Source organism: Trichomycterus rosablanca, chromosome 14 (genome assembly GCF_030014385.1).
Source record: "Trichomycterus rosablanca isolate fTriRos1 chromosome 14, fTriRos1.hap1, whole genome shotgun sequence".
Classification (NCBI taxonomy): domain Eukaryota; kingdom Metazoa; phylum Chordata; class Actinopteri; order Siluriformes; family Trichomycteridae; genus Trichomycterus; species Trichomycterus rosablanca.
Window position 1 is genome coordinate 634,223 of NC_086001.1, and position 13,572 is coordinate 647,794.

The window sequence follows — 13,572 nt, forward strand, 5'->3', positions numbered from 1 at the left end:
CTGTACTATAACTACTGAGCTACAGCTGCCATGTGGTAATAACAGTGAGTTAAATATTAAACAATTGATGCTGTAAACGAATTCTCTCATAGTCCATCGGTCATCGGTTGTTGTTGTTGTTGTTGTTGTAGTCTTATTAGCAGTATTAGAACTACATTTCCCATCATGCTCTACGACCCGCTGCACATCCCCGGATGTCCTGTAGTAGACTCAGAGAACAAACACGTGTTCATACACACAGCGAGTGGTGGTTCAGCATTATCTAACAAAAACACCAAGATTTAATTCTCTAAACCCACAGAGGAGAAGAAATAATCACCAGAAGAAGCTGTAATAACATAAAGAAGAACAAGAACCACAAGCCGCCGCCATGTTCCTGCAGTTTTACTTCAACGAGAACGGAGAGAGAGTTTATACTCTCAAGGTAAGAATCATTTACATTAGTGATTTGGTTTTATAGGTTTTATTTACACCACAACAATATGAAGCGTTTTTACTAAACACTAGGAGGATCTGTCTTCATATGCTGTTAAAAAAACTTCATTTTAAAGACTAAAAACGAGGTTTCATGTACTTTGAATCAATTGAGTCAATCGTTGAAGTGATTCACGCATTCGATACAGTTGGATCATGGCACAATGGCGACACCTGTTGGTAAAGCTGTGTAACTTCAACAGAAAATAGTTCATCAAACGTACAGCAACCACTTTTATTTGTTTTTATGTCATTTTGCTTTTATTACCTCGATTAATCGCTTTGGATGATCATCCACAATCTTGTGGAACAGCTCTGGTTGGATCTTTAAACTCTCTCGTTGGCATAATACACAAATATAAATATATAGGCTATATAGAGTGTCTTCTCATACAGTATAGTTGTAATTTGGCATACTACTGTATAATAGTAATTGCCACTACATAGTCAGTATTCCTGTTTTATTTTATGCTAATATATATTTTTTTTATTTACTCTGTGCTGGAGCTGCTGTAACACTCGAATTTCCCCCCATGGGGATCAATAATATTCACCACACCTGCACACATACCATGTAAATTAAATTCATATCATGTACAATAACTGCACATCTCAGACTTATATATATTTATATTCATTCACATTTTATAATGTTTGTACATCTGTACATAAAGAGTCTTTAATCAATACCTGTATATATATTGAACAAATGGTGCTAGTTTTATGTAAGTTAATGTGTATATTTTTTGTAATGAATGTGTGAGGGACTGAGCACCTAAGATTTTCACTCACCTTTACACCTGTGTTAATGTGACGTGACAATAAAGTGGTTTAATTTTGATTTGATAAAGGAATCATATCTTATATTTATTTAGTATTGCAACCAGTAGTAGTTTCCTGACATGGATATTATTTCTAAGTATAGTCCACATATTTTTGACATATTTAGGTTCATTCTCTCCAGATGTATTAATTTCCAAACCAGTTCTGATGTATGTGAGAAGTCGACAGCTATAATTGATCATTTATCTAAAAGCCACTTTTTTGTGTGTTTCAGAAGCTGGATTCGGAGGGTCGTCCCACCACCTCGGCTCACCCGGCTCGATTCTCTCCCGACGATAAATTCTCCAGACATCGAGTAACGATGAAGAAACGTTTTGGATTGTTGATCACCCAGCAGCCTCGGCCCGTGCTCTGAACCATCCGGCGTCGACACCGTCGAGAAAACAACCAAACTGTGGTCGACAGTTCGTGATAATGAAACGATGATGGATCCTGATGTTGATGTAGATTCTGTAATAATGCGGTCATGTCTGTTTGAGAATATCACAGCTATTGTTGGAAATTTTTGTTTAGTGATTACTTTGTAAAAAGCGCCATGTTTCAGGATGATAAACCTTTTTTTTGTACTTTTTAAGTTTCATTTTACTCTGTAGAAAAGAATAATGCTGTAGAAGGCATTAAAATGTCAAAACACAAAGTTTCTTGATGTTTTTTTTAACACACTTTTGTTTGACTTTATTTATTTTGGAAGGGAGTTGATTGATTGGCTGTGAACAAAATAAATATCAATTTAATGTCACAACGGTGAGGTCAGATTTGCCAGGTTGATGATCGTGCACTATATTTATAAAGGTACATTCTGAGGGCAAGCTGTAGCCTAGCGGTTAAGATACTGGACCAGTAATCAGAAGGTCGCTGGTTCAAGCCTCACCACTGCCAGGTTGCTGCTGTTGGGCCCTTGAGCAAGGCCCTTAACCCTCAATTGCTCAGACTGTATACTTGTAACTGTAATGCAAGTCGCTTTGGATAAAAAGCGTCTGCTAAATGCCGTAAATGTAAATGTGTGGAGTTTGCATGTTCTCCCTGGGTCTGTGTGGGTTTCCTCCCACAGTTCAAAGATGTGCAAATGAGGTGAACCGGAGATACAAAATTGTCCATGACCGTCCACAAAGTTCTGATTCAACTTTGTGGATTTGTGTACCTGGATTATTGAGCATGCATCAACAGATGTCCATGACTGTGTTTGATGTTAAAAAACTTGAACCAGTAACTAACTACCTGTCCTGTGAAGAATGGAACCAAAGTGTGTAAAACATGACGTTAAAATCCTAATAAATATTAATAAATACCCAGGTCCGATGGATCCTGGGCCGCTGTACCATCCTCGCCACAGTAAGTGAGGTCTCTGGAATTTCACCCACCAGATTTTCGGGTGTTTTCTGTTTGCACTTTTGTTTTGGAACCAGAATTGTTTGGACCTGTGGTTCAGTAATATTGATCGAGTATAAAAGAACCAAAAGAATTGATTCTATATGTGGTTTTATGTATGGACCTCTGGACTGCCTGTATTTCAGGTATCGAAAGGGCACCGTGTATGAGGTACCAGCATGAAGATGCTCAATAATGAGGTAAATATTAGAAAATACGCTTAACACACCGATACCCTGGCCATCCTAGGATCTGTCTCATGTAGAATACAATATTTGTAAACACGTGTGTCTGTCTGTGCGTTGTTTAACACAGAAAACGCACTTGTAGTTTTAATAGGACTACATTTCCCATGATTGCTTTGCAGTACAGTACGGCAAGCGAGAGGCGAGTACAGAATGCGGATTGGCGCTACCGGACTGTACAGGTTTGAGTTTGACACCGTCAATAAAACCAGTCTGGGAACTAAAATAGGATTTTTAAAATTTCTACCTTTTAAACATCACAGACGGATTAACGTGCAGCGTGTACAAAATTCCTGAGGTAACTATGCCTGTAAAAGTCATTTTATGCGGAGTTAAATGTTTATAAATTGTGAGAGGATGTGTGACGGTGTGATTAGCATGTTGCTAACTAACCGGATCAATCTGTGCGCGAGCCGCCCTGAGCAACTTCAGTCTCACAGCGATTACAGCTGATTTCAACAATGTAAATAATTTCACCTAATATTCATTTTTACAGATTTAAAGTGGTGATTTTTGTACTCGGAACTGGAATTATGTGCGTGTGTGGTGTGGTGAGGTGAAATGTAGTGATGTAGGAGCTAACCTGCAGGATTATTAATTATTAACTGTACTGTATTTATATACACAACATTACAGCCATTCTCACTACACTTAATAAATCATTATTAATTACATTTATAACATTTATAAATGCCTCATCTCATTATTAGATTTTTAAATTGCAATAGGTGAGTGTTTTTCTAAATGTGACTGTGTATTTTATCAGCTCCACTCACCATAAAGAAGCACTTTGTAGTTCTACAATTACTGACTGTAGTCCATCTGTTTCTCTACATGCTTTTTTTTTTAGTCAGGACCACCACAGAGCAGGTATTATTTAGGCGGTGGATGATTCTCAGCACTGCAGTGACACTGACATGGTGGTGGTGTGTTAGTGTGTGTTGTGCTGGTATGAGTGGATCAGACACAGCAGCGCTGCTGGAGTTTTTAAACACCGTGTCCACTCACTGTTCACTCTATTAGACACTCCTACCTAGTCGGTCCACCTTGTAGATGTAAAGTCATCTAGTCGCTCATCTTCTAGACCTTCATCGGTGGTCACAGGACGCTGCCCACGGGGCGCTGTTGGCTGGATGTTTTTGGTCGGTGGACGATTCTCAGTCCAGCAGGGACAGTGAGGTGTTTAAAAACTCCAGCAGCGCTGCTGTGTCTGATCCACTCGTACCAGCACCATGTCAGTGTCACTGCAGTGCTGAGAATGATCCACCACCTAAATAATACCTGCTCTGTGGGGGTCCTGACCATTGAAGAACAGGGTGAAAGGGGGGTAACAAAGCATGCAGAGAAACAGATGGACTACAGTCAGTAATTGTAGAACTACAAAGTGCTTCAGACAAACAAAGTACACAAGATACATCCAGATATAAGCAGTAAGCCAAGAATACACCGAGGAAGACGAGAAGTTCTACAAAGAAATACACCAAAGAGAGACGACAGCTACACATACCTGGAGCTGTTAAAGAGCAATCCTAAACTTGCTGGCAGGAACCAAAAAAAAAGATGCCATAAATAACACAATCCTGTGTATAAAGTGGCGTAAATAAACACATTTGCTTTTCTAAATGTGATTAGTAAATGTAGTTGTTTAATATTGCTGAATGCACCTTTAATCTGAGCCGGTTTAATCTGATATGAAGTGAGTGTGCACCACACCCATCGTACAGAGCAGACCGGCCCTTCAGACCTCTGAAGTTCAGATTAAATTCTGCTGACGCTTCCGGTCTCAGACTGGCTGAATATAATCGTAGTTTCTCACGTCTCGTTTGATTTGGAGACCGAGGGGCCAAAACATTAGAACCACTCCAAAAAAAAAAAGTGCATAGCACCACCTATGGGTGAGGAACGTCGGGAACGCTACTGACGCCAAATCTCCACGTCGTTCCACTTGGATCTACCGTTCAGTCCTGCTCCGTAATCCAACCCTTAAATGCGTCTGGTTGCGTCTGTCGGACGCTGTGGCCGCTCCGACACGTGTGCAGGACCGACCGATTCTTTTCACCCGCACCAGACGGACGGGTTCGTATGGAGATCCGTGTCGCGCGCGGAGAGTCACGCACCGGTCTTTTTAAAGTGTTCAGTATGAATGCATCACACCGCCCACACTCGCTTTATTATACTATGCCTTAACGTTTTGTTTACACTGTTAGCGATGTATGTTTAGTAATGTATGTTCCTCTTTCTGTGTGTCCTGTTTCTTTTCTCTATACAGACTTGAACCTCCCGTCCATCAGCATCCGCTTCTGAGCCCATGACACTTACCTCGAACACATAATCAGTGCCAGACATCCTCCGTTCCCAATAAATGAATCAATCTGTCAGATCGGTACCAGAACAAGGAACCTAAAAACCCTAAAACCAGCCACGTGGTGGACCTTCATCAGTTGGAAACCCGTTTTTCCACTTTAGGACTTTACTAAAGGCAGTTCTACCCCCGTCTCGCCTCGGATTTATTCCATTCTAACACACAGCACACGGCGTTCCTTCATTAACGCTCCTCTGTCGCTCGTCCTGAGACCCTCACGTCCCTCGTTAGAACGTCTGTAAAACACGTCCATCGGTATCCATGGAGGCGCGTCGGCCAGCCGCCGTTCCCTTCCTCGCCGTTAGCTGAGAATAACCCAGCTCGCCGTCGTAAGGTCTCCGCGTCCGACCGGCACCCTGGCGGAACACCAGCAGCTCCGTGAGGCCATGGCGTCCTCCGTGCGCTTCACCGTCACCCCCACCAAGGCCGAGGACGTCCCGGGACTGTCGGACGCTTCGCCGGACATCAGCTCGCGCGGCGCCAGGGTGCACTTCGGCTCGCGGGAGAGCGTCAGTAACAGCGAGGACACGCCCGACCGCAGCCACCACGACCAGGGTGAGTAGAGCGGGTCGCTATGATGCTAAAGCTCTTAAAGTAGCACACCTCAGAAGAGCGGAAGGAATAGGGGTTCATTTATTTATAAAATGTCCAGAGGACCCAAACAACTGTTCCAGGATCAGCTCCATCATCAGTACCGATGTGAAGATGAGCTGAAGATCTTGATTTGTGACTAAGGTGTACAGCTGCAGTCACATGACTGTGATTGGAGGATTACATAGTGTACAGGTGTTCCTAATAAAGTGGCCAGTGAGTGTACTCTATAGTCATTATGTAAACTATTTACTGTAATGTAATGATAAATAATTACCCTTATATAAAATACATTTACTGTCATTATATAACTGTGTGTGTGTGTGTTAGAGGAAGCGAGTGCGTCAGTGCTGACGGTTGCTGATGTCTGTAAAACCCCAATATGTTGCTTCAGATGTTGTGGTTTCACACACACACACACACACACACACACACCCATACACACATGATCAAAGACACTTACACGCATGCGCCTAAACGCACATACACCCCCTTTCCAAAACAATAGGGTTGATCACTACTACACTAGGTAGTCACCATGTAATCACCAGGTAGTTGCCAGGTAGTCACTATGTAGTTATTAGGCAGTCACTAGGTAGTTACTATGTAATCTCAAGGCAGCCAATTGTAGCCTAGTGGTTAAGGTACTGGATTAGCAATCAAAAGGTTGCTGGTTCAAACCCCGCCACTGTTGGGCCCTTAAGCAAGGCCCTTAACCCTCAATTGCTTAGACAACATGATGTCACGGTACTGTACGTCGCTTTGGATAAAAGTGTCTGCTAAATGCTCAAAATGTAAATGTAAGTCACTAGGTAGTTAACTAATTAATCGCTATATATTCACTAGGTAGTTATTAGGTGGTTACTAGGCAGTTGCCAGGTAATCACTATGTATTCACAAGGTAGTCACTAGGTGGTTACTAGGTAGTTGCTGGTAGTCATTAGGTAGGTACTAGCGAGGCACTATGTAGTTACTAAGTAGTCGCTAGTTGGTCACTATGTATTCACAAGGTAGTTACTAGATAGTTACTAAGTAATTATTAGGTAGGTAGTCACTAGGTAGTTACTAGTCACTATGTAACCATTAGGTGGTCACTAGGTATTCACTAGGTAGTCGCTATGTAATCACTAGGTGTTTACTATGTAGTCACCAGGTATTCTCTAGGTGGTCACTATGTATTCACAAGGTAGTTACTAGATAGTTACTAAGTAATTATTAGGTAGGTAGTCACTAGGTAGTTACTAGTCACTATGTAATCATTAGGTGGTCACTAGGTATTCACTAGGTAGTCGCTATGTAATCACTAGGTGTTTACTATGTAGTCACTAGGTAGTCACCAGGTATTCTCTAGGTGGTCACTATGTATTCGCAAGGTAGTTACTAGATAGTTACTAAGTAATTATTAGGTAGGTAGTCACTAGGTAGTTACTAGTCACTATGTAACCATTAGGTGGTCACTAGGTATTCACTAGGTAGTTACTAGATAGTTACTAAGTAATTATTAGGTAGGTAGTCACTAGGTAGTTACTAGTCACTATGTAATCATTAGGTGGTCACTAGGTATTCACTAGGTAGTCGCTATGTAATCACTAGGTGTTTACTATGTAGTCACTAGGTAGTCACCAGGTATTCTCTAGGTGGTCACTATGTATTCGCAAGGTAGTTACTAGATAGTTACTAAGTAATTATTAGGTAGGTAGTCACTAGGTAGTTACTAGTCACTATGTAACCATTAGGTGGTCACTAGGTATTCACTAGGTAGTTACTTGATAGTTACTAAGTAATTATTAGGTAGGTAGTCACTAGGTAGTTACTAGTCACTATGTAATCATTAGGTGGTCACTAGGTAGTTGCTATGTAATCACTAGGTGTTTACTATGTAGTCACTAGGTAGTCACCAGGTATTCTCTAGGTGGTCACTATGTATTCACAAGGTAGTTACTAGATAGTTACTAAGTAATTATTAGGTAGGTAGTCACTAGGTAGTTACTAGTCACTATGTAACCATTAGGTGGTCACTAGGTATTCACTAGGTAGTTACTAGATAGTTACTAAGTAATTATTAGGTAGGTAGTCACTAGGTAGTTACTAGTCACTATGTAATCATTAGGTGGTCACTAGGTAGTTGCTACGTAATCACTAGGTGTTTACTATGTAGTCACTAGGTGGTCGCTAGGTAATCACTAGTTAGTTACTATGTAGTGAACCTGAAGTCATGGCACTCATGTTCCAGTGGGGTCTCTGGTGTGTATTGTTTATTTCATCATTATAAACTCATTACAGAACGTGCATTTTTTTTTCTGAAGTTGATTAAAACAGAAAACGGATTATGTTTATAATATGGTGCACGTTAGCCGGAAGCTAAAATGCTGACTCGTGGCTTCATTATAAACTGCTGACTCATGCTGTTCATTTTATAAAAGCATTACCAGCTCCTCCTTTATTTACCCTTGTTTTAATCAGGAGCGCTGGTTTTCTCCCCCTGTGCCACTAAAAGCTTTATTAATTACCTCTTCATTTCAGGAGAAGGGAACCCCAAGATCTCCAGCGTCTACATCAACAACAGTCACAACACTGACGATGATGATTTCTACGACCGAAACCTGGCTCTGTTTGAGGTACGAACCCAAAACCACCGTGCACTGCGGTCACGCCCCAAGGTCTGAGTCCACGTCCGAGAACCGCTTTCATTTCAGCATTTCTGAAGAAACCCTGGACTTCCTCTTCCCTCCTGAACGAGGTCATGCTAGTAAACAATACAGGATGTAAAACGTGCAAACAGCAAACCGCCAGCTGCTCCATCCACCAGCAAGCCGAACCTTTAGCTCCGCCCACCCTCATATACATCAGCGTAGTTCTGGCATGTTATTATTATTATTATTATTGATCAGGGCTTTATGGCCGTGACGTTCCTCTACATTAGTTCAGTGCAGTGGTGGTCATGGTTCCTAGAGCTGTTAAAATTCTTTTTTTTTTTTTTTTTTTTTTACCCCTTTTTCTCCCCTTTTTAGCGCATCCAATTGTTCAATTAGCATCGTGCTCCCTCTCTGTCTACGCCGAACCCTGCCCTGACGGAGGTGATTGAAGCTAACCCGTATCCCCTCCGAAACACGAGCAGCAGCCAGATGCATCTTTGCCACCCACACATTGACGAGTTTGGCGCCACCTAGCTTTGCATGCGGAGAGACACACCCTAAGTGCACCCCCTCCCATCTCTGTGTAAGCGCCTCCAATCAGCCGGCAGAGAACGCAACCGCATTCTGACAGAGAGAGACCCACATCCGGTTCTTTGTCCCACCCCCGACATGAGCAACCGGCCAATCGTTGCTCATATAGCCACTCAGCTTCGAACCGGTAAAGCAAGGCTGGATTCGATACGACGCTTCTCAGAATCCAGCCCTGGTTGCAGCGCGTTTCTTTTTACCGCTGCGCCACCTGAGCGGCTAAAATTCATTTCTGATAGTAGATGGTTGATGGTCCTCACTGGTTCTCTCTCTCTCTCTCTGTAGGAAGAGATGGACACTCGTCCAAAGGTTTCCTCTCTCCTCTCGCATCTGGCTAACTACACAAACCTCACACAGGGAGCGCGAGAGCACGAGGAGGCCGAGAGCATCGGAGAGAAACGCAAACCCCACAAGGTAGAACACGTTTACTGTCATACCCACAGTCCTACAGTCAGACCTACAGATAGACCTACAGATCTACAGTCAGACCTACAGTCATACCTACAGTCCTACAGTCATGCCTACAGTCCTACAGTCATACCTACAGATAGACCTACAGATCTACAGTCAGACCTACAGATAGACCTACAGATCTACAGTCAGACCTACAGATAGACCTACAGATCTACAGTCAGACCTACAGATAGACCTACAGATCTACAGTCAGACCTACAGTCATACCTACAGTCCTACAGTCATACCCACAGTCCTACAGTCAGACCTACAGATAGACCTACAGATCTACAGTCAGACCTACAGATAGACCTACAGATCTACAGTCAGACCTACAGTCATACCTACAGTCCTACAGTCATACCTACAGTCCTACAGTCATACCTACAGACCTACAGTCAGAACTACAGCCATACAGTCAGACCTACAGTCATATTTACACAGCTACAGACCTATAGTCAAACCCAGACTTACAGTCAGACTATAGATCTACAGTTGGACCTACAGTCGGATCTACTGTACAGACTTACAGGCACACCTGCAGTAATATGTACAGGCATAAAGTCACACCTACAGTCACACCTACAGACCTACAGTAACACCTACAGACCTAAGGTCACATCAACAGACCTACAGTCACACAGCTACAGTCAGACCCACAGTCACATCTACAGGCCGACAGTCACACCTACAGTCAGACCCACAGTCAGACCTACCCACCTACAGTCAGACCCACAGTCAGACCTACCCACCTACAGTCAGACCTACCCACCTACAGTCAGATCCACAGTCAGACCTACCCACCTACAGTCAGACCTACACACCTACAGTCAGACCTACAGTCAGACTTACACACCTACAGTAAAACCTACACACCTACAGTCAGACCTACACAGCTACAGTCAGACCTACAGACCTACAGTCACATCTACAGACCCACAGTCAGACCTACAAAACTACAGTTAGACCTACAGTCATACCTACACAGCTACAGTCAGACCTACAGTGATATTTACAGACCTACAGTCAGATCTACAGACCCACAGTCAGAACGTCAGATCTACAGTCAGACCTACAGTCAGACTGTCCATGAGCCAGTTTCGGTAACAGTATCAGAAAAAGATTCCCATTACATGCACAACCACCAAATTCCCACAGACACACTTCAAAATAACTTAAAGTTTTAGAAGCTCATGGTCAGGTGTCCATATATTTTTGTTGTACTGTATGTCCTGGTCGTCCTCTTGCTACCTGTGCCTCTCTGTGTTCCCCCCCAGTCTCCTCAGATGGGTACGTTCATGGGCGTGTACCTGCCGTGCCTGCAGAACATATTCGGGGTCATCCTGTTCCTCAGGCTCACCTGGGTGGTGGGTACTGCGGGGGTGCTGCAGGCGCTCTGCATCGTCTTCATCTGCTGCTGCTGCGTGAGTCCTCTGATTCAGATCTGTAGAACTTAGCGCCACCTTCAGGAATCAGAAGGAACGTTATTTATTAACCCACCTTCTCTTATCTGTACCTCCAACAGACCATGCTGACGGCCATATCTATGAGCGCCATCGCTACCAATGGAGTGGTACCAGGTACACCCCCAGATATTTGGTTCTTTTATTCATTACTGCATTAGTCAGTCAGAGCTACAGTCAGACCTACAGTCATAAGTTCAGACCTACAGTCAGACCTACAGATTTATAGTCAGATCTACAGTCAGACCTACAGTCAGACCTACAGATTTACAGTCAGACCTACAGTCAGACCTACAGATCTAAAGTCAGACCTACAGTCAGACCTACAGATCTATAGTCAGACCTACAGTCATACCTACAGACTTAAAGTTAGACCTATAGTCAGACCTACAGTCAGAGATACAGACCTACAGTCAGGCCACAGATCTAAAGTCAGACCTACAGTCAGACTCAAAGTCAGACCTATAGTCAGACCGTCAGACCCACAGTCAGAGATACAGACCTACAGTCAGAGATACAGACTCAGTCAGACCTATAGTCAGACCGTCAGACCCACAGTCAGAGATACAGACCTACAGTCAGGCCTACAGACCTACAGTCAGACCTACAGTCAGACCTACAGTCAGATACAGACCTACATTCAGACCGTCAGACCTACAGTACTACAGTCAGATCTACAGTCATACCTACAGACTTAAAGTTAGACCTATAGTCAGACCGTCGGACCTACAGTCAGAGATACAGACCTACAGTCAGACCTACAGTACTACAGTCAGATCTACAGTCATACCTACAGACTCAAAGTTAGACCTATAGTCAGACCGTCAGACCTACAGTCAGAGATACAGACCTACAGTCAGACCTACAGTACTACAGTCAGATCTACAGTCATACCTACAGACTCAGTTAGACCTATAGTCAGACCGTCAGACCTACAGTCAGAGATACAGATCTACAGTCATAGATACAGACCTACAGTCAGATACAGACCTACAGTCAGACCGTCAGACCTACAGTACTACAGTCAGATCTACAGTCATACCTACAGACTTAAAGTTAGATCTATAGTCAGACCGTCGGACCTACAGTTAGAGATACAGACCTACAGTCAGACCTACAGTACTACAGTCAGATCTACAGTCATACCTACAGACTCAAAGTTAGACCTATAGTCAGACCCAGAGCGGTAGAGAGAACAGAGTGGCGACACTCCCATAGGGAACCGTTGGAAAGGGGGCGGGACATATTTTCTGCGCAGCTTCCGGGTTGTGGAGCTCTGTATAGTTCCAAACATCCCATAGAGCCCCATTCATTTCCACTACTTATCAAACATTTTTAGCTATATGTTGCTTTGTTTTAAAAAAATAATGAATTTAATGTCATTAATATACTTAATACTGTTATTGTTTAGCATTTGCTCAGCACTAAATGTTACATGTTTATCTTAATTAATAGGTATAACTGAATTTAGCTTAGTCAGTTTAGCTAAATTAATGACACACGAGTCTTTTCACCTAAAATGAGGTGATTAATCAAGAGTCTTGTTACAGAAATGATCATAAAACATTAGAGCCATAATAAATCATGCTACTTTTACTTTCATACTTAAGTACATTTAAAGGTAAATTTAGTTTAGTACTTTAGTGGAGGTAAAGAGTATTTTTACTTTTACTACTACATTTACTGGAGTAACATTTTACCTTGGATATCTCTACTTTAACTCACCTACATGGTTTGTCTACCTTGTCCACCACTTAAATTAGACAAAATGAACTAGTGCATATTCATAATGAATTCATTAATGTATTACATGTAGGAATCAATTATTAATCACTCATGAAATAAGAGATGAATGAATGCTTTTTCATGTACCTGCACTATAATGTTAAAGGTACGGTAGTGTGTTTATCAATCTGTTCATTCAGTGCAGGTAAACCTTATGAATCCAGCCACATGGCTTAGTGTTTAACCAAAATGATTATTATTATGAATCCTCAGGAAAGTGAAAGGAGATTAGTTTATGTAAAAAACAAAACATAAAAAAACTTTAATCTCTGTACTGTATATCGTCTCTACTACTTAATGATATCGCATTATGTAATGTATGCTAATATAATGTACTGTGTGTTAACAAGAACGACCTATTAACAAGTCATTATAAACATCAATCTTCCACTTTATATACCAAACTGACATTAAAGCAGATGCAGTAAATGTAAACGCAGTTGAAAATACCCAGAAATTGTACAAATGTTTATTATTTAGCGTTTAATATTTCATTCACTGCTGTCTGTCTCATATGAGAACATGACAGCGCCGGGTTTGTTTGGAACTATTGGAGGTTACATGAACCACGTGACCGCGTAGCGGCGAGATCAAGGAGTGTCGCAACTCTCTCTATCTACGGCTCTGGTCAGACCGTCAGACCTACAGTCAGAGATACAGACCTACAGTCAGATCTACAGTCATACCTACAGACTCAGTTAGACCTATAGTCAGACCGTCAGACCTACAGTCAGAGATACAGTACTACAGTCAGATCTACAGTC

The 13,572-nt window shown here is 42.3% G+C and overlaps 2 protein-coding genes across 2 annotated transcripts in view; both read left to right on the top strand.

Annotated features, from left to right (window-relative positions):
- Positions 1-104: 104 nt before the first annotated feature.
- nop10 (NOP10 ribonucleoprotein homolog (yeast)) lies at positions 105-1,954 on the top strand. Its single transcript, XM_063008762.1, has 2 exons — positions 105-424; positions 1,532-1,954. The coding sequence occupies exons 1-2, from the start codon at positions 371-373 to the stop codon at positions 1,670-1,672; spliced, it is 195 nt and encodes a 64-aa protein (XP_062864832.1). The 5' UTR covers positions 105-370; the 3' UTR covers positions 1,673-1,954.
- A 1,145-nt stretch (positions 1,955-3,099) lies between these two features.
- The window catches only part of LOC134326928 (solute carrier family 12 member 6-like), a 41,176-nt gene continuing 30,703 nt past the window's right edge, over positions 3,100-13,572 (top strand). The window contains exons 1-6 of the mRNA XM_063009027.1: positions 3,100-3,228; positions 5,200-5,847; positions 8,407-8,501; positions 9,393-9,521; positions 10,838-10,984; positions 11,086-11,140. Coding sequence (XP_062865097.1) covers positions 5,679-5,847; positions 8,407-8,501; positions 9,393-9,521; positions 10,838-10,984; positions 11,086-11,140 — 595 coding nt within the window. The 5' untranslated portion in view covers positions 3,100-3,228; positions 5,200-5,678. The remainder of the gene's footprint in view (positions 3,229-5,199; positions 5,848-8,406; positions 8,502-9,392; positions 9,522-10,837; positions 10,985-11,085; positions 11,141-13,572) is intronic.